This window comes from Lepisma saccharinum, chromosome 19 (assembly GCF_977018435.1).
Source record: "Lepisma saccharinum chromosome 19, izLepSacc3.1, whole genome shotgun sequence".
NCBI classification, from domain to species: domain Eukaryota; kingdom Metazoa; phylum Arthropoda; class Insecta; order Zygentoma; family Lepismatidae; genus Lepisma; species Lepisma saccharinum.
This window is the reverse complement of record NC_139247.1, coordinates 68,612,376-68,635,300: the sequence shown is the minus strand read 5'-3', so window position 1 is coordinate 68,635,300 and position 22,925 is coordinate 68,612,376. Positions and strand designations below refer to the sequence as shown.

Below are 22,925 nucleotides of genomic sequence, written 5' to 3'. Positions count from 1 at the left end.
GGCCAGCATAAAAACACGTTTCCTGCTCATCTTACTTGAACATGGAGGGGAGATGTGGAGTGGAACTCTACTCAGCCATGGCAAGTGCTGTTTGAACTGTGAAATTATGTCAAACGCTACTCAATTGTGCTAGGACATTATTTTATTACTTTTACTACATTGCTATTTTTAGATGGCTGTATTTTATCCCACCCTAAACTCTATTTCTATTTTAGTTATTTTACGTCGCTTTTGTGCCTCTACGGGTAAGTACGACAATATGGATGAATGAAAAACTAATGAAATGGATGAAGTGACACAAACACAGTGAAAGGTCCTTGCCTTACGAGGTAGAAAAACTGACTTCGTAGCGTGGGCAAATTATTTTATACATGTATGTGTTTGTGGGTGTGTGTGTGTGTGTATTTCTAGCAGATGGGGAGGATGGGTGGCAACCTAGCATAAGCGTTGCTATCTTGAATTATTGAGGAAGACATGCTGTCTAATTCACCAAATATATTTCACATACGTAATGCATTTTCTCATTATGGTGCAGGACGCGTGCCCACCCCTATCGATAGCTGTACACCGAACACCAGCAGAAGGCAAATTGATTTGTTATTGTCAGCATTCGACTTGAAAGATTGTGGAAAATCGCCGACAACGAAAGGCGACACGTTAGCTTCATCTGTGAACACAACTTTCTACCACTTCCTGTCATAAAAATTCCTTGTGATAATAGAGGCATCGCAAACCCCTTGTGTCGGTGCTGAGAAATGGCAAATTTGAGGGTGTTTTCCACGCACCCTCTAACCGGAAAATGCGGAAGAGATGAAAGATGTTGGTCGGTTCCCTCGGGCGGTTTACTTTCTTTTGTTTGAAACATGTCCACTCCTGAAATTGAGATCTTCGGTATATTTTTGCCAAACACAGGGTGCTGGGTTTAGCACCATTGTTACAAAAGTATCTGTAACGTTTACACCGTAAACAATGCGCGCCACTCGCCTTGCCCCCCCCCCGTGCGCACGACTATGCCACCCCTCCTCCCCCAAGAACGTCGTTCATCCGCTACTATTAGATCATCGGATTTTGTAGCAGATCTTCTGGTTTCCCAAGGAACAATCTCCCGAATTTTTCAAATCTGACCTGGCAACAGTGCCCCGAACACCGATAACGGCAGGGAAGTTGCGCGAACGCTTTGGACGGAAGGTTTTTTTCCTTGTGGTCGAGCTATAGGGTTGTGGGAGGCAGACTGGCAGTCAGTTGATAGGCCAAGGACCTTCCAGGGCTGCAGAGCAGTGGATCTCAACCTTTTTCAGTCGGGGACCCACCTTGAAGGATATTACACTTCATGGGACCCATAAGATGGGAACAAGCGGAATTACTTTGTAGGGGTGTGCACCTAGTCTGTAATCATATATTTGCTCTTTCACGACAACACAGCCTGAATTTAAATTGTTAAAACAATATATCTAAGTAATTTAAGGTAATAGGTTTTTAAGACCCAGTTAACAAAGTTTCGAACCCAACTTCCCGACTCACCAAATGTCCCCTCAGGACCCAGGAGTTGGTCGCATCCTATAGGTTGAGAAACTATTCTGTAGAACCATGGGTTATGTTATGCTGTAGATGAAAGTAAATATTTTACACTACAGTTAATTTCTATCACAACTTACATTCAGTGTTCTGTAGATGAAATAGTATTTTAAACAATACGACATAGAAACTAGTTCAGTGCCATCTGCCATGAGAGAATAGAATAAAAAAATAGTTATGAGTGACACAGCTCATTGGGGAAGTTATCAAACAGAATAATTTCTGGAATAAAATTGTAATTGTTTTAATTCTATCAGTCTATTTCTCTGTAAAAACTACTATGATGCTGATAATGAATAGTTATAGGAAAATAGAGTAAGAAAAGGTCACACCTTACACAAGTTAACCTAGAATGCCTATATAGCAACCACCCCATCTCGAAGTTGTACCTATATGGAGACGCATAGTGGTTCGGATCCCACTTTAAACTGTAGTTCCAGTCCCGATTGGCCTTACTGTGAATAAAGTTGACTTAAAACACCAAATCAATCAATCAATCGAAGTTGTATGAAATTTCACTTTTCTGGTTTGCATGAGAGTAATTTCAACCCATTTCTAAAAACGTGTGAATGTTTGTAAGATATATTATTAACTAATCACTGCATGCTTATTCATTTTAGTATTTGTCAAAAATCCCTAATTTTTAATCTAGAATGGGAGTAGGAGTATGTCATACAAGCGAGTTTTGTTCGAAGTTACTTACTGGAACCACTCTACATATTGACTACAATTTCATCATATGGCATTACATATTTCATAGTTACACAAAAATCTGGACTCGAAATATGAATGTCTTACAATAAAAAACAAAGCAGTCATTGAGTATGTAGGATCAAGCTAGATAATCACACTCCCAGCCCCCCACTCCTAAACACACACACAATGGAATTAAAAATACACCACTGAAAGATCTTATCCTGCACAGATATGTATTTTATATATTCATATACTTAATACAGTACTGAAGATGATACAATCCATGCATTCAGAATAAATATTCCACATGAATTTTTAAAGCTAATTAAAAAACAAAAGAAATGTGCAAATTTCCAGCTGATGACAAAGAAACCAACAGTATTTTTTGCAATTTAGAGAGATTTCACACCAAAGTGACATGTGACATATGCCACTTGGAAATGAACCAATGAACAGCAACATTTCACTCATAGTGGATGCCATATTGACAAAATCCCTGCTACTTCTAAATAATGTCACACATGTTTCTAGTCAATCTAAAAGAAAGTGAACATAAAGAGTTAATAAATAATCATTCTTTCAAGCTTCACACTATCAGGTCGATCATTGGTGCATGTTTCTCATATCATCTCTTCCATCAAGAAGTAAATTTAACTTGGCCTCGTATGGAACATAGGTGTCTCACTCATGATGATTTGCTGCAAGGGCTAGACCATCCAATGTGTCATGTCTAAATGTTAAGTGATTGGCTTATTCCTACCTAATGTGTAGATTATACTTTCCTCAAACTTTTGATCTTACCAATTACTGACCAGGTTGGGAGATAATGAAAGCAGTTTAAGAAATGTCATTACCTTTTTGAGAAGACCGGGGCTCTTATACTGTCTCTGAGGAAGTTCGTAGTTTTGTGTATATCCTTTTCAAGTCTTTATAACATTTCACTTTCATCCTTTCTCAAGGGGCTCTTCACACCCATTTTTTAACTCAGGTATGAGTTCGATACCCGGTGGAGACCCATAGTATTTCGGATCCCACTTTAAACTGTAGTTTCAACCAAATTAGCCTTTCTGTGCATAAAGTAGACCTAAAAGAACAGTTCAAACTCAAGTAAGGATATTAGATAAGAGGATTCTTCCTCACATACATTGAATGGCCCAATATGGTCATTATGCCTACAAGTCCCAAAATTTATTCAAGCATCTTACTTCTAATTACACATATAAATTGTATTGTTAGCATTAAACATATGGAATATAAAGTAAAATACTATAAGAAATCCTTAAAACCCTACATCAAATAATTTCCACTGTATTGAATATTATCATAATATTGTTAATGAAATTCCATTAGACAAACCATTGTGTCATACTGATAGGTTTCTTGGTCGGACACTCACTATGGTGACATGTTATACTTCACCAAGAATGAATTTACATGTTGAAATACTCCAAAAGAAGAGAACAGTTTCAGAGTAAGTACTTTACTCTAAATGATTTAATACTCATACTGTGCAAATGTAAAACATTATATTCTATTGCTAATAACAAATGTAAGGGAAAATAAACAAACACGTTGTTATTCAGGTATATATATATTTATTGAATCACTAGTAATTAATATATTTTGCATAAGGTATGATAATCTCTTTGAGGTCCTACAGACTTTCACTGGAATAAAAGTTACTGAAATTATTAAAGCATCATTAACACACTCAACAAACATTTCCATAGTAGGTTCACATATGTACAGTCTCAAACAGAAAAATATGTGCATTTTTATTTCCTTTAATCAAACTTTTCAAATATTTTACAGGACTGTGTAGCTGAAAATCCTATCTTTTTCATCCATCCTGCTTGGAATATTTAGTGAAACATTAAATACATTTGTTTCTAACATCCTCAAGCAATGTATCGTGTTGTTAGGTGTTATGTACTTTAAGCAAAATTTATCTCTAAAGCATATATTTTTTTAATGCAGAAAGGGGAAAATACAATTTCTTATGCATGAGCCACATAACTGATGACAATATTATTCCATAAGAAATGCAATATACTTACTTGGTTCTACATCTGGGTATGCATCATGCACTAACTTATTTCTATTAGAATTCATAAACATTTTCTCTGAAAAATTGTCTCCACAAACTCTGTAACTTTTGTATGTTTTGTGCCTCAAGTCCTTTCGCCATATTTTCGCCAACTATATCTCAGCTCTACGAGAAAAATAAAAGACGAAAAATTATTTTAGAAACATATAACTATGCAAGACAAAGCATTCTGCATTATATGTCACTCAAAAAAGATAAATTCCAAGATGCAAGAGTTGTTAGTGAGCTAAGGTCAAAGCGTGTCAACACAAAGAAAAGTTACTGAAAATGAATATGCATTAGATCACTATCTGTATCTGTTGAATAAGGAAGTGTCAAATGTATAAGGGTCCATTCTATGATAGCTCCTTCAACAATTGCGCAAAATCTTATGAGCTTGTCACTATTCAATTGATTTATTTTTACTCAATTTTCACATTATTTCTCATCGTAACTACTTCTTGTGGCACCATACAGTGTGTGGTAATGCAAATAAAAAAATATTATAGATATTGCACTAAACTTCCTAACATATGAAGCAAAGTTTTACCACATTATCTTTTAGAAAGAGTCCCTGAAGCTTACTGCCTAACCTACAACTGGCTAACAATGCAATTTTTGTCATTAAATGGATCATGGAATCTATTCCCGGGAGTGCTTTCAAGAAAAATGTTATGACACAACATATTTCTGAAGAACATACCAGGACAGGAAATATGTCAACAAATCAAAATCACCCATACCGTCTAGTAGATCAAAGCCCATGACCAACAACAGGAGCTATTACAGCAATAATATTAACTACAGGTATAATTAGATGATTCCATCAACAAAATATATTATTATTAATAATAGGAGTAACATCCATAATTCTGTAGGGTTGGATTAAAGCACATAGATTAAAATGCGATTTGAAACACAAAATCTTCCTCCCGTGGCACCAGTGAGAAAGGATTTTTCTTTACAGTAACACATGTGTAAATGTTCGTAAAATATTTTGCATATATTGCACATGTAGGTTAGTTACACTCATTTCGTTTCCAAAACTAGTGATTACTTATGATTTGGTTCAATGTATGCTTTCGTAGTTAGGTTAGGCAGGCCAGGTTTGGTTCTCTTAAATTAAATAAATAAATAAATAAATAAATTACCTAAATTCATTTTACTAAGGTTCCGATTTACTTCTACATTAATTCCCACTAGTCTACGATACTTACAGTCCCTTGTCAATGGAAAATACATTGTCCTTGGGAAGCTTGCAAGCTTGCGTAAGGTAATTTTTAAGTTGTTTTTCAACATAAATATTTTTTTAAAAAAAATCCAAAGAGTGCTAATTACTTTAAGAAAGGTTCAAATTTCGTGTGACAATGATTTCTAAAATTCTACGATAATTAGTCTTCCTGCTAAGAGAATTTTTAAAAAAATCATAGAACGATAGGAACCGTTACCTTAGGTGCTTTAATATTTACACGCTTTTTTTCATCTCCTGTACATGTTGACAAAGTTTTAAATGCTAGAAGAAATAAACTTCATGCAGAAGCGAATAGGAGCACGATAACTTGCAACTTTCTGTATTATAACATGCACAAATGAGCTTTTCCGAACTTCAAACAAACTTCAAGTCATTCCTACTATTCTCGTTGGCTTCCTATCCTCCTGTGTAACTTATAAATAACAATAAGTTACAAAATCGAACCTTTAATCTTTCAGACGTTTTTTTTTTAACACATGTCCTTTTACTTAAATGAAGCAAAATACAGAATACGAAGACATGCTAGAAATTATTCTCCGTGGAAACTAACTTTATGGAAATTATTTTTACATAAAGAGCGAACAGAATTCATAAATAACTAACCTTTCAGGATATGACAGAACACGAACAAAGCTCTGGATTCCTCTTCTGAAAGTTTTTACAATAAAAATCTGCACAATAAGCCATTGTTTTTATTTTTTGTTCTTCTACATCCTTATTAAAATAGTTAGTGTACGTCCATGACAGATCATATGGAACGATGTTACGTCATGTAGAACTAGTGACTTTAAAAATACGATTTTTCTTATACATGTTTAAGAAGGGAAAGGCATTTAATAAAATACAAAATCACGTACAAGTGATCATCATTGATTAATAGATACATAAACTAAATTTTTAATGAGAAAATTAGGATTTAGCATCGATGGTGGTGCCGACTGGTAGCTGGTTAATTCATGCACGAACAAATGAATTCCGAAATTAACCTTATTCGGATTTTTGCACCAGTGCGATACACCTTGAGAGATTTAATCAGAAGCAGTGACGCCAGAACATGTGGCCAACAGTTGCTGATCTATCACTAGAATATAACCGTAATGGGGCTGTTCACTGTCGAGCTTTTCCGATAGAGGCGCCAGTGAGACGGGGCTACATTTATTACAACCTTAAGAATGGAAAATGCATGCTTGAAATAACTGTTCGTTCGATTATAATTATAAAGATTTTATTGTCTACTTGAAGTTCGATAGTGCGGATTTTAAACTTAATCGACAATCGCAACGCTTTAGCATAACTTTTACCATATAATAGCTACCAATAATTTCCCAAGAATACAATTCTAACAAGCTATCGTTCAATAAATTAACACAGTGAAAAAGGATAGCTGAGGACAAGACAAAAATAGAGGAGGTTGTTATACCGCTCGTACCGCCGTGGAAATTCTGGGAGTACAAAACATGTTGACATTTACTTGCATATAACAATTTGCCTTACGGCGAACTTTTATTTGAATTTTCGCTCTTCAGAACAGCTACTTTTCAAGGATATCACGCATCTACTGGTAGTTTCATTTCTTCCCTCGCTAGCTCCAACGATAATCTTTGACGTCCGTCCAGTTGATATACTCACAATAAATCAAAAGATGTAAAATTATCTCCTTGTGTATATATATTCTTTTACAATCAATACCGTAGATTTCTACTGAAAGTTCATTTATAAAGTTACGCTTTTCCCCGATTTATATTATATTTTAGGTACCTAATTGTATAATGTGTTAAGATTATATGATAGAATTACGAAAGGGAGAACATTTTTCAATATATAGCGCTAGAACTTCAATCGGACATTAAACGTTAATGAACGTTAACAAAAATGGCCAGTTAGGACTTTTTTCGTTTTGAAAGTTGCAGTTTTAAGCTCTTCACAAATAAAAAACTCCAAAATTTACCGAAGCTGTTAATTTTATCTCAGTAAAGCTCTGTGTTAAAATGCTTCCTTTTCGTAATGTCTCGAGTGTTGGATGTTTTAAATAAAGAGTATTTTATAGAGATGAGCCTTTATGATTAATATAAAATATATCAATACTGAAAATCGATTACTCAACTGGTCCGATATAAGTTTTAAATGGTCCACTTGCCTTCTTAATTAATGTATGTAACGAGGTTTCTGCAATGGGTTGTATGTTTGGTAATGAATATGTGAATTTGTATTCTTTCTCAAAAAATGAATGGGCGCATATACTCACAGAAGTAATAACAAAACAGCAGCCATAAGCACTAAATTAAGTATATTTGTAGAAATATCGGATCGGTTTTACCAATACATTGCTATGCCTGTGTCAGCCGTTATAGGTAGGGCACCGATGAATCTTTACCATAATGATTTTAGATTCATTACATGTTTAGATATTAACAATGCCCTCACTGATTTTTTTTTTAGGTTCCATCCTCTATGAAAGTTAACAAGAAAGGCAAAGTGAAATTCAGCTTCAAGAATCCACTGAAGAAACCGCTTACCCAGTGTGAGCTACGCTATGAAGGACCAGGCCTCGAAAGAAATAAAATTATATCTCTCAGGTAAAATTTTGAGAGATAACTAAGTAATTTATATACTAAGTTTTGTATAGTTTGTATTTTTCTGATCTTTGTTATTTCATGCCGTGCATATTCACACGTAGGTTAAGCATAACACAAAGATATAATTGGTTGTGAAAAACGTAATACTTTAATAAAGCTAAAAAAACGAATCTTGGAATTGATTGAACTCCACGCCGGAGTTTAGATCATAAAGTTCATCCTCGCCTCAAAGCTCCCTACTTTGTGAATTATTGCTGTGTATTGAAGTATTGAAGTTAGAGTAGGTAATAATGTAACTATAACATAAAGTAGTGTGTTTTGTGCTATTATAAACCCGAGAAAGGATGAGCCCCTCTCAGGCAGATTTGGCTACACTTAAAACAGGCTCAACATGCCCATATGAGCTTTTTGCTCAAGTGTGGAACCCCGTCTAATCCAAGATTTTTGTGAAAATGCCCTCGGGAAGTTCCCGTGAAATGATCACCCCTCTCAGATTGATTTGCCTACACTTATAAAAGGCACTTCTGTGAGATTGTTGTCCATAATCCTGTCAAAAATATGCCCCTCTTGATATTTTTTTTGACCACACCTAAAACTAGGCCAAACGTATTAACACACACACACACACACACACACACACCCACACACCCATACATATTTATTTCCGATCCATTTCCGGTTTAAGTTCAATTGGGCACCAGGTTCAATTTGTTTATTTATTATTAAAACAATGTATTGTGCAGAGCTCCTCTAGAATTGCTCTGTGACTCTCTCATTTCTTACATCATAAACATATGATTTTTCACCTATGAGAATAACACTACATATAGTGTCATCAGGTAATGCCTCATGGAATTCACAGATAATTTTAATGTTTGTCCTGTCATTCACCACAACTTGTTTTCTTTTTGAAGTGTTGATGACAAACATGGGTCTCTGTGCTTTGAATTCATCTGGTGTGTAATACATATCAGTATTGCCAGTAGTGACCCTTTTGTATGCTGTAAATGCTTCATATAATTTAAGGAAACCATCCTTGGAAATGTCTAAATTATAATTTTCTCTAGGAAATACCTCATTTCTGCCATTTTTAAGATATATGTTCTTGATGTTGCAGTTATCAAATCTACTTGAATTTTTTTCCTGATTATTGTGTCTTCCATTCTGAAACAATACCACCACAAAATCCGGCATGTCATATTGTATACTGGAGAATGAATTTGTAGCATCAAACTCATAATAAGTACCAGTTGCGGGCTTCTGTACACATTGATATGTATAAAATTGTAGAGGTACTTGTGGATTTTTTATTATATCTGCCTTGTATTTAAGAGCATAACTGGCCTCATATTCAACAACTGGGATTCTTAGCTCCATAGTCTGAATAATGCATTTGCCTTCATCAGGTAGGGTATTGGGCAGAGCTTCCCCTGTAGAGTTTAATGTGCTGTACCTCATCAAAGCATTATCATTGGCAGCTCTTCTAAATGTGATTCTTAAACCACCCTTCCACATAATATCTTTGTAATCTGAGAAGAATCCTGCCAACAGGCGCATAGGGAACAGCACTGTGTGGCTCTTGGTTAATATTTTATCACCAGCCTCAAATCCACCTATTTTGTAGTAAGAAGCCTCGGTTTTGGATAATTTTAGTGTGGCCAAAGCTGTGGAGGTAATGCTGGGATAATCCACTCTGTTTATAACAACACCATGCTTTCTGATCTCAATTTCAGAGAACAGATGCGGCACAAAATTATCTACCAATCTTATATTTGAATTTGCCGGATAATCTGTTCCATCGAGCTTTACAACATCAAATTTGATGTATAGATCTGCTCTGTGGGGGTGTATAAAGCCATCCCCTACATCAAGATCAACCTCAATTTCTGTGTTGGGTTGATTTAAATTTGCAAATGTCCTCCTGTTTGGAGGGAATGATTGTAGCTCATAACTCTCAATATTTTCCATTTTTTTGTATGTATTTTTATTTAAATATTAATCTCTATGATTGCAGTTGTTGTGGCTCCAGCAAAATCAACTAATTCTTCTTTTTCATTAGTGACCATCAATTCAATATTATCTATTCTATTATGGCACACAGGAAAATATAATGTTGGGGATGGAGTGTAGATGATTGGCTCCATAAATTCAGAATTAGGTTTAAATGTTGCAATGATGCCAGTTTGTTTGTGAGTGCCTATGCCATTTGATTTGGTGATCATACCCTCAGCCACATTACAGTGAATATTCAGAGTCTCTATGGCTAAGAATTTAGGTATATTAATAGCAGTGTGTTTGATGGCCGCTTCAAGTTTTGTGTTGTTCTCAAAGCCTAACAACTCTCCTATAGTACCCAGATCCACTGTTTCTGTAGCAGATACAATCTCTACTCTGTGAGTGACAGAATTTTGACTTAACACTACACCTCTGGGTAATTGAGCATTTAGAGTGGACAGATTATATTGCCCTGGAGTGATGACAATTTTTTGATCCCCTACTGCAATTGTATTGTTGTGGTGTGTAATATTAGGGATCAAGTACATGCCATAAAATGCTCTGAGAGCTATTGTTTTGAGATACACTATGTCATCATGTAATTTGAGTTTCAATATTGAATTTTGGCTGGTGAGATGGAATACCCCCATGATGTTTTAAATACCACAGGGCCTTTTGAAAATTTTCAATTGATGGTTTATTTATTTGAGACATATATCTAAGAACAGATAAACACAAATGTCCGCAATTAACATCTTTGAAATTTTGAACACGGGCATTATTGTAATAAAGATTAGCTGAATTTAGATATTTTATTAAATTTTCAGGTGGAACACCTCCAAATGAATCAAACACAAATGCCTTATTGTTTAAATATTTAAGATAACAGATCCAGTGAGTGCCCTGATTTTTGTACTTATCCAAATTAACAATGCCACACTCTTTGTTGAGTGGTTGTTCTGGTAAAGAATCAGACATGTACACACCTCTAAAATTTTTGATGCCCAGTGGCTTGATTAAAGCTTCAATATCTTGGTTTGTAAGCGGCTCTTGTTTTTTTTAAACTTATTCATGGCTCTCTTAACACCTTTGCCCTGTTTCTCCATGGCCAGGTTATGGCGCTTCAATTCATCTAATTCTGCCTTATTTTTCTTGGCATCTATTACTGTTTTTGCTATGGCAGCTGATCCCCCAGCCAAGCTCCCAACAGCCCCGAGAGCAGCTAAGATGGCAGGGATGGTAAATATGAAACCCCCCACATGTGATTTTTTTCTTGATGGCTGTAATTTTTTTAATTGGGGGGTACTAAGCAACAATTTCATACCATGTCCCTTTGCAAGACAAGAATTTTTTTTCTTGCGCTGCTTTTTGGTCAAAAGGCTATCAATAGGCCCAAGAGATTTGAGACCTGCATAAGGTATTTGATACATAACACCCTTGGCCTTCATTGTAGGTTTATTATATACATATTCACAAACCCCACCCCAGTTTTTGTTTGGTGCTCATAGCTATGGTGGTTCCCAATGCTGCTATTTTTTCACTTAAAGAAGCATCTTTGCTTACAAATCTACCAAATGCAGCCTCTTCTAATTTCTTGTCTGCAACATGTATCTTGTCAAGATCAGTATGTGTGTTGTATGCTATGTCATGGTCTCTACAAGCAGCATCTAGGGGATTTACACCAGGATCACCTCTGTTTAATCTATGGTCCAATTTTGTGCCTGGACCACAATACTGATAGCCTGGAATATGTAGTTCAAATGGCAGCTTGTTTATAATGTCATTAACCAACCCCCGGCCCTCAGAAATATTCCAGAATTTAGGTGGTAGAGTATTAATAATTTTTATAAGATATCCAATCCCCTTAGTGCCATTCACTATAAAATTAGACAATTTTGTGCTGATCATGTCCATAATTCCAACCTTTTCATTGTAAAAATTGTGGTTCCCAGCATTTTCCTCCCCAGCTATCACCAATAACCTATCCACAAGTTTCCTGACATCATCAACCCAGACAAATTCTTTAGGTAGGGTGTTGTATTGTTTGATTCCACTGCCAGTCTTGATCTGTGACCATATGGGCTTGATTAAATTGTTGTATTTTGCTCCACTGCTAGACTTGACACTTTTTTGTGTGGGATCATTGTTCTGGTATAGAGCATCTGATTTTATTAATATTTCTTTGTAATGTTCATAATCTTGATCTGTATAGCTGCCAGGCCTTTTCCTAGTCATCAGTTCCCACAACCCAGGTGTGCCGGGATATTTAACAAAACCACCTCTTTGTCCAAGATGAGATTCTGAATAAACAATTATATCATCTCCCATAAATGTTACTCTGAAATTGCCAATTCTATGTATGATGCTACCATCACGCTCTGTGTCAGCATATAAGCCAAAGACCTCATCTTTGTTGTCTTTAGGTGTGCTTAAATATTTTTGAGCAAGAAGACCCAATTCAATAGGATCCTGAGTAGCTTCAATTCTTCGAGGAGCAACAGGACTAGGTGTATGAATACTGGAAAGTGGGGTGATTGGATAATCTGATATGTTCCTTGCAGCTACAGGTACAAGCTCTGTGATCAAATTTTGATTTTGCTCTGTAACAGTTTTGATATTTTTACCTAATTCACTAATAGCATCAATAATAGGCTGTTCTGTTTGTTTGTGTTGTTCATAAATTCCTCGGTTCTGTGATTTCCATCCCTTAAATCTTTTTACAAGATAATCTCTTAATTTAAGATCATCAATGATTGGCCTTTTCATGGTTATTTATATATGTTTCAATATCTAGAAAATTGTTTAATTTATTTCTGTATTTGCCACTATTGGGTTTTCTTGTCATATCAATTGTGACAAACCCATAACTGTTTTGATTCCAGCACCTACTGCAAAACTCGGAAAAATCATTGTAGCTCAAGTCCCCACCTACATATTCATCATGTATGTGTTTGAGGTTGGTATGATCTTGATGAAACACACATATAAAATTGCTGTTGTCTCGGATCAGCTGCTTCGGTATTTTAGAAAAAGTCTGTGCCAGGTAGAAACAATCAATGTTTTTGTGCCGCCCCTGTGTAAAAAAATTTCTAGCCTTGATTTGATTATCCAATATAATGTCATCAAACACAACAACAGAATTATCGAGACATTCATGAAGTGGCATAACATCTGGTTCAAAAGTGGCAATATCCAATCCATCATATAGCTTCATCAGCTGCTGATATTTTAATTGTTCCAAGCTCTTAGAGAAGACATACAAGTGCCTGTTTTTCCAGTCTAACCAGTTGGTTGCCAATAAAAAAATATCAACCATTAGTGTAGTTTTACCACAAGCAGATGGCCCAACAATAAGACACCTAATATTATCAGGCAGCAAGTTGCCATTTCTCTTATTCTGTTGTTCAGGTTCTGGCAGCCTTTTTATAACATCCCAGGTGCTCATATTATCACTTTGTCTGCATCGATCCAGCTGTGTTCTGGAAGTCCTAGCCATTTGACAAATAACTTGTTGCCTTTTCTGCGGATGATTTTTTCTATGAGATAAGTGTCAGGCTGTTTAGTTTTGCTGAGTTCTTCTTCATAGAATCTGCCTTTGAGAATTTCTCCTCGGTGATCTTTTATTATATATGTGTTAAGGGTCCCAGGTTTAACTTGAACCACTGTAAATAATTCAGTGCTTCAGTTTCTTGTAAAGCCTCTTTTGAATAAGTGCTTATATTTGCTGATTCTTACTTGATCACCCACCTTGTATTTGGCCTTTCTTGTTGTTGGCTGGTATCTAGGATAATAAACAGTCCTGATCAATTTTTGCTCATCAGATGAAGTTACTTCAGAGGGTTTCATGTTGATTGTGGAATGGACCGAGTTGTTATATTTATGTAGAAGTTCTGGAAGAATATTAAGCCATTTATAATTACCTTGAAGTGTAAATTGTTTATACATAAGATTTTTTAGGGTTTTGTTGAATCTCTCTACAATTAAGGCTTTGAGATCACTGTAACTCGAATAATGTTTTATTGACTGGCTTTTAATAAATTGTTGGAACACAGAATTATAAAATTCTTTGCCATTATCTGTTTGCAAATAGCGCGGTGATCTTCCACTCTGATTGATAATTGTCCTGATGGCCTCTGTAACACATTTTCCAGTCTTGGATTTGAGTGGCACAGCCCAGGCAAATTTTGAAAATGTATCTATTACAGTGAGTAGATACTTGTAGCCCTTGTTGATTTTGTCTAAGTTTTTCAACTGTCCACTTGCCATTTCAATCAAGTCCCCTTGCCATAAATCATCTATGCCTTTTGTGACTACTGGCAGTCTCTTAAAATTATGTCTGGCTTGTCTGTGTAGTTCATCAACAATAATTTCTCTAGACATAATATGAAAACAAGAATATTGCAACTATGGGGTGTTCAGCAGCTGATACTGCAGGATTTTCTAAATATAATTTGTCCCCTATTTGTATTTTAAATTCCAGAGATCCATCATCTTCAACATATGCTGTTTCTAATGTATTGGGATCTGTAAAATCCTCCAATTCTACACTGGTGATTTTTGCTTTGTTATCAGCATTTGTTATTGATAAGTTGGGGTAGTGGTATGCCTGTGGTTGAAGTCAATATTTGATCTTGATTGGTCTCAATGTGCCCCCAACAAAAAACTGGTAATAAAATTGTGCAGGGGACAGCATATATATTTTGCCACCTGGTGTAAATGGAGAATCATATTCTTTGTTGGGGATGCTGTACAATTCAAGAATTACTGAATGTTTTGGATTCTCGATTATGCCTGTTATTTCTTTTTCTGCTGTAAGCAATCTGCTTGTTACAGATTCAAGGTGCTCATTGATGGTCCTAACAACATCATCATGGCCTGGCTTGATTTTTATGTCCACAATAAGTTTCTTGTATTGTTGCACAATATCTTGAAGCTGGGTGGCAAAAACAGACAGAGCATTTGCTTGATTGGATTCCATGGTCCCTAGCTGTTGCTTGATATTAGCTACAATTTGTTGCAAATTTTCAACAACTGCCAATTTTGAATTTTGAGCAGTAAGATCATGGACCTGTCTTCTGATATCCTCAAACAGGGCATGCAGTTCATTAATATGTTGATTGGTTGGTAGAGTGGCCACTGTCTGAGTGAGATGTTTGATCTCTGCTTGGATATTCTTGATATCTTCTGATTTCAATATCCTATTCACTGCCCTCTTAATATTTTTAAGTTCCTGTGATGTGGGAAGATTTGATACTGTATTTTGCAAAAATTCAAGTGCCAATTTTACATTGTTTAATTCAGAAGCATCAGCCACATTTTGCATAGCATTTTGGAGCAGGGCTATATCTGCCTGAGTGGGTGTGGATTGTTGTAAAATTTCAAGTTTTGTTTGAATATCATCAATCAAATGATGAAAATGAGATAGCTCAGATTCAGTGTTGAGGTTTTCAAGCTTTGTGATTTGGTGCTGGACACTAACAAGAGTATCTACAATACCGGGCAGGCGAGATTCTAGAGTTTCTTGTACATTTGCCAAATCACTTTGCACTGCTGCTATTGTACCTTCAAGATGGGTTATGGTACTTTGAATTTTTCCAAAATCTTCATATGTTTCAAGTTGCAGCTTAATATTTGCTACACTCCGAGTTATTGCACTCAAAGCATCAGAAGATGGCAAATTGTTCATAAAATTTTCAAGTGTCTCAATTTTTTCTTTAACCTCGGCTATGGCATTGTGCAGAGGATCCAGATTAGGTATTTGGAGTGATTGAATCTGTTCTTTTAGAGTGGAAATCACTAGATCAAAATCTTCTTGTGATTTTATGCTTTTGACAATTGTTTGGAGCTGTGTCTGGACATTATTTATCTGCTCTTCCAATTGTTGTTTCAATTGCTCAGAGTTGGTGGCCTGGGTCTTAAATTTGGCTTGAAGAGCTGCTACAGCTTCTTCTAAACTTTGAAAATTATCTAATGTTGCCAGATCAGTATATTTTTGAAGCAACAATTTGAGTTCAGAATCAATTTTAAGAAGAGGGTCCATGCATTGTGATTGTAAATTTGTAATTTCTAATTGAAGACTGGCATTGAGTGTGGTTTGTAAAGCTTGTAAATCACTTCTTAATTTCTTGACTCTGACATCAAGCATCAGAATCTCATCACTGTGATCTTCATGTCTTGTATGGCCAAATATATCATTAGGCATTTTGTTTTAGTGGTTATTTATTATTGAATATCTGATTCTTAATTCTATAAAAAAAGGTATAAGCTTGTCATATGATCCCGGGACCTCAATATATAAGCAGTCACCAGCAGAAACAGTATATACAGTGCCAGAAATCATGTTTGAGTGCTTAATTCTATAAATATTTCTCCCTACTGAAATCTTGACATCACCCTCAGGGGTTGTAATAAATTGTAATTGCCCACCTACAGGTAATTGGTAATGGTTTAAATTATTGTTAAATATGTACAATATTTTACCTGTTTCATCATCAACATCTGTAAGTATGCTGTTCAGATGAATAATTAACAAGCCACTCAGTTTAGATATTATATCAGAAGAGGGTTGTGGTGTTGGCAGGTCCATAATAGCCTGTTTTTTGAACCCAAATAAGTTCATAGGCATGTTTATTTATTTCAAATCATGCTCTGTAATTGGGCATTGATTTCCATTTTTCAAATCACAATGCCCCCAAGGTAAAGTATGTATGCCACATGATAAAATGCATCTCTTATCATCATGTGGATCCAGAGCCACTTTTCTTACAATATTTGTAGTCAATAAGTGATCCACACTCTGAATTCTATTTTCTGATGTTCTGATTGTGCTACATGATTTGAGACAATTTTTATAATCTTCAAATTGGAGCTCTTTTTCAACAGTTACTCTGCCAATGCCCTTGGCTTTTTTGGCAACAGCACCACTACATGTTTCAAAACTGTACATCTTGGCTCTTAACCCAGCAAATGCCACAATAACATCACCAAGTGTCTCATCTTTTAACTTGCCAGGCACCTTTTTGTTGTGGTGTTGAATCTCTGTATGTTCACTGGTATCAAAATATTCAAGCAATGCAGGCTGTGCCATATCTTTATAAACATCTTCTGTTTTAATATCAAGAACAAAACTATCTGTATCCATGTACATCAATTTTACACAATCACCATAAAAAGGTTTCAACACATCATAATACAATTTTAACATGTGTAATTTGGCCAATTCCAATATTACAGCCCCTACATAAATAGGTTTATCAAACTTAATTTTTGTTTTTTTCATGTTGAAAAGTGCCATATTTTCATCATAAATTCTTCTATAATTGAAATTAGGCTTTGCAACCAATTTTTTGCTCAGGCTGGGGTCAGTAATTATTTTAACATCGGTATGTTTTCTGACATTTTCAATAGTTTTGCCATATACAGAATTGACCATCAATTTAAACAAAGATTTATCAAATTGGCTCAATGCAGATGTTCGAAGCTCTGTGTTTGTATCAATATATGGCTTCAACCATTTTAAGTGCCTGAACCTCAAAACTTTTCCAACTTTGGTCACTTGAACACCATGATGCATCAGGAACTGGAGGTTTTTGTAATATATAACATAACCCAGTTTTGGCTCCAGTGTCATCATGAGCTTCTTCTGTTTAGAGCCAGGTGAGCACTGAACCTCGGGAATTGGGGGCAGATCAGAAAATTTGTTGTGTAAATCACCAGGAATTGTCAGATCAACCTCTAAGAAGAGGCCATAGTCACTGTCATCAAAATCCTTAAGATTCTCAATATTGAAATCTTCAACCCATTCAAGACCTGAATATGGCAGTTTATCCATCATGGCATAACCATACTGGCTGTTTGCATCTACATACAGTATATAATTTGATGGCAGTGCTGGATCATAATCAGGAATATATTTGTTATTTGCTCTGGCATATCTCTGAGAACATTGCACCATGCCTCCTCTTATACATTGTTCCATAAACAGATACATATCTTGATCTTGGATCAGATCCAATTGCATTTTAGTGTTTAAAAACATTGCAGACCATGCTAGGCCCGGGGCACTGTAAAAATATATTGGATCTAGTTCATAATTTTGCATGGAAGATTTTCTGAATGCCTGCAGTATATCAGCTAAGAGGGTCACATCAAGTTTTAAATATGCCCTGTGATAATCACCAAATGTCTTGCATTTTAAATTGTTCCACATCAATTGGGCATGGTGATAATCTTCATCAGTGATTCCAGATGCTCTGATTTTGCTGTAAAACTCTTGTTGTGGTGGCAGAGAACACTCATCAAATTTAGAAAAATCTGTAACATAATCATATGGATATACACCCTTCCGCCTAATTAATTTCAGGTCCTGATTTGGAAACAAAGCACATGTGATTTTGAATTGATCATCAGATAATTGAGTGGCCAGTGTAGCCAGGCTAGCCGATAAAATTCTGTAAGAATCAAGAAATCTTATGTGAATAGGAACACCATTAACTTTAATTATTTTGTTAATGGCAATATATTTTTCATCATTTTCAGCTAAAATATTTAAATTCTGCTTGTCAAACCCCTCGTACCTGATCAAATGATGAAAATCATAATTGGATGCTCCATGGCAAAATATAGGGACAAATTTTGGTCTCTGGATCTTAATATTACAGCTATTACACAGGGCCATTAAGAATTTACCATCTGTATGAGAATTGTGTTTCACCTTGATATTTGCATCTGAAAATTCAGAATCACATACCGGGCATTTTTCTGCATTGTTGAAATCTTCAATCTGTTTCTCTGTTAAAGGCAACATGGGTTTTGATTTTAATAAAATATTAGATGCTATGTCATGGCACTCATTTTCTATTCTAAGTGCAAATTCTTTGATGGCATCTGCTCCCATGTATAAATTTTCTTTACTAACAACACCATCCTGTACAATCACATAATAAAAGCTGGAAGGTTCATGTAGCTGGTATGGTGTAATTGAAGATTCTTCAGGATCTGGATTGCAGAATGCAAGAGGTTTGAGGTTTGATTCAAAATCACAGACAATATATGCTGGGTGTTCCAACAAGGCTTCAAACTTTTTGAATTTGGCATTTTCACTTGGCTTAGGCATAAGCATATGAACAGGTTTATGATTCCCACAGTATTTCAGATGCTCAATTAACTTGTTTTTAGCAATTTCTGCATTCACTTCACAAACACCATTCACCATTTTTCTACCATCAAATACAGACAAACATCTTCTGCACAACTTAAATGTTCTATTAAATTTGTCTAGTTGTGTTCTGACTAAAGCTTCAAGATTATGTATCAGAGTGTAATGATTTGTGCCATCCTTTTCAATTAAGAGCAGATCAATCGGAACAGCAGATTCATCATCAAGTGTACTGATTCTGAGAGGATCTATCAAGCAATTGTCACGGCCACTAGAACAAGTAAATACATTAATAGATAATTGTTTGCCATTGATGTGCCTGGCCTTTTTTTCAAATTTATCAATATTCTGAACAGACATTGGATATTCTAAACCCTCCATTGCCTCATCAAAATCATTTTCATGTTGTTTATAATAACTTATTCGCTCAGGATGCCTTGAAACTGGATACAAAGCAGCTAAAATACACCACAAAAAGCATTTCTCATCATTATTTTCAATATTGACCACGGCTCTTTTGTTTTTAATATTGGCAGGTAATGGCACATAAGTGGAACCTTGTAATGGGTTGAATTCAGAAATATTAACATAGAGCTTGTGTGGAGATCCGCATAGGCTCCATCCTGACTCTTTTGCTGCAAATTCAGAGTGTTTAATATTCAATTGTTCTATCAAACTGCTTATTATTTTGTCTGAATTTGCATTTGAATATACCGGTACAGTTTCTGTTATGTGGGGCTGTGTAAATTTTGTGCCATTTGGCTTCTTATATTGTGAAAACAATTTGAGGGACAGCTTATAAGAGCCATTTTGTGCATTTAGAATTGCCTGCACATCAGGATTTACACTGTTCAAAAAATTCTTAATACCACATTTTTGCTTTGATACAAACCGGTAATCCCTTAATTGGCCTTTAAAACTGCTATGGATGGGTTCATAGCGTGGCTGCTTTGCCGGTGAAGCATTAACAGGTGTTTCATGCTTCCTTTTCAGACCAGATGTAAATGGTTGAGGGGGCAATGTTGATAACTGTGCAGAGCAAGTACCTTTATGTTTATATGTGAAATATTCCAGATTATATTCTCTATGGCATTTAGGGCATATTTTTATGGGAGTTCTGCATTTGTCTGGATTACAATTCCTTTGATGCCTGGCCCAATTGGGGCTGGATATATTCTTTTTGCATTGATTACAATATTTTTGATTTGGCATTTTTGTTGTTGTTTATTATATACAATTTCCTGGGGTCCAAATCAAAATTCTATGCTTAATAAAAAATATCAGTTGGGTTCAGCAGTGTGATTTGTATATTTTGTGTGTGTATGTGTGTTAATATTTTTGGCTTTGGTATTTATATAAAATTTCTTGGGGTCCAAATCAAAACTTTATACTTAATAAACCTATGACAGGTTGTCAAAAATTCTGTATATTAAATCAAATAGATTTGTAATTCAATTTATACAAATCTGCAATATTTTTGTGTTTAAAAAATATGAGCAGCACTGCAACAACACATCTGTACTCTTCAACAACTTTTTCAATACTGGCTGATATGCAATGCAAAATCTCTTTATATACCCTAAGCACGGACCGCATTGAAAACATCTGAAACAATAAGCCAATCAGAATTTAACACATCATCACATTATGTCATAAGCAACCAATCAGAAAACAACACGTGTCTAATGCATAATATTGGGTAATAATTCGTTGCAAAACATAATGCAACAGAAATAAAGCAGAAATAGGCCACAAGTAAATATATGTGGGTGGGTGTGGGTGTGTGTGTGTGTGTGTGTGTGTGTGTGTATGTGTGTGTGTGTATGTGTGTGTGTGTGTGTGGGTGGGTGTGGGTGTGTGTGGGTGTATGTGTAGGTGTGTGTGTGTGTGTAGGTGTGTGTGTAGGTGTATGTGTGTGTGTGTGTGTGGGGGTGTGGGTGTGGGTGGGTGTGGGAGGGTGTGTGTGTGTGTGTGTGTAGGTGTAGGTGTATGTGTGTGTGTGTGTAGGTGTGTGTGTAGGTGTATGTGTGTGTGGGTGTGGGTGGGTGTGTGTGTGTAGGTGTGTGTGTAGGTGTATGTGTGTGTGTGTGTGTGTGGGTGTGGGTAGGTGTGTGTGTGTAAGTGTGTGTGTGTGTGTGTAAGTGTGTGTGTGTGTTAATACGTTTGGCCTAGTTTTAGGTGTGGGCAAAAAAAATATCAAGAGGGGCATATTTTTAACAAATTTATGGACAACAATCTCACAGAAGTGCCTTTTATAAGTGTAGGCAAATCAATCTGAGAGGGGTGATCATTTCACGGGAACTTCCCGAGGGCATTTTCACAAAAATCTTGGATTAGACAGGGTTCCACACTTGAGCAAAAAGCTCATATGGGCATGTTGAGCCTGTTTTAAGTGTAGCCAAATCTGCCTGAGAGGGGTTCATCCTTTCTCGGGTTTATAATAGCACAAAACACACTACTACATAAACATACATTTATGTTCTATAGAATAATTACACAGGATGTTTGTGGAATATTTCCTACGCAATAATTACATATTTTCTTCCTTTTAAAGTTCGCCGTGCATATAGCACCGTGCCATGAAGGCACATTTAAGAAATGTGAGGGGTAGGGTCCCGCACATTCGCGGCTCTACTTACACAAGAAAGAAAGACACTAACCGGCTGCTTGGTAAAGTGGCTAAATCAGAGTTCTTAGGTTCCATTCCTGGGCTCTTGGCCCTGATTAACGTAGAGAGCAGAGAAAAGTAGCGTAAAGTAGCATGTTAATTGATAGACTTGTGTATATGTCTTTATGTTTATGCATGTATATCACTTACTTTTCAGAAACGTGGCCCCTGAAGCCGTTGTGGACGTTACTATCAACATAACTCCAGCAGCTGTGGGGAATTTGAAACTAGTTGGAACTTTCTCATCCATTGAGCTTGTTGACATTGTTGGATCTGCAGAACTGAGCGTCACCGAATAACAAACATCTTTGCGGGTGCGATTACTTCCTAAGCTTCTAGTATGAACGATTTCATCAGGCCAAATCAATGCTTCAAAATATATTTGATACAGTTCTTTTGTTACAATTCTGTACTTTTTACTACCTATTTGTTAAGTATTGAATATGTGTAAATTAAAACTTTGAAGGAATCAATACATGAATGCTTTATTTTACCAGTATCCACTTGATGAGGCTGAATCAGGTTAACAGAATATGAATCCCAGATGGGTAATGTATGTGAACCAGCAAAGGTGAGAATGTAAATTACTACATAGGGCTCGGATTTTATGTCCAATAAAACTGTAAAATATGTACCTATGTAATTATGTCACAAAAATTGAAAAATATCTCATAAAATTAAAAATATGTCAGAAAAATGCAAAAATATTCCCAGCAAAGCCAAAAATATGCAAAGCCGTACTTTCGAATTTCCCATTATTGGAAAGTCAGTATGTATCTTCCAGGGAAGATCGACTAGGATGGGGGTGGGGTATTAAATTAAGTCAGAATCCCTTTAACCGAAGAATGTATTGGGAAAATACTAAAAATATTGTGAGGTTCACTGCAATTATCCTAAGTTTCATTTTTTATTATTATGCC

The 22,925-nt window shown here is 35.7% G+C and overlaps 1 protein-coding gene across 1 annotated transcript in view; it reads left to right on the top strand.

Moving 5' to 3' along the window:
- Nucleotides 1–22,480, top strand: part of LOC146003189 (hemocyte protein-glutamine gamma-glutamyltransferase-like) — a 71,019-nt gene extending 48,539 nt beyond the window's left edge. The window contains exons 14-15 of the mRNA XM_083141377.1: nt 8,049–8,185; nt 22,163–22,480. Coding sequence (XP_082997503.1) covers nt 8,049–8,185; nt 22,163–22,304 — 279 coding nt within the window. The 3' untranslated portion in view covers nt 22,305–22,480. The remainder of the gene's footprint in view (nt 1–8,048; nt 8,186–22,162) is intronic.
- Nucleotides 22,481–22,925: the final 445 nt, after the last annotated feature.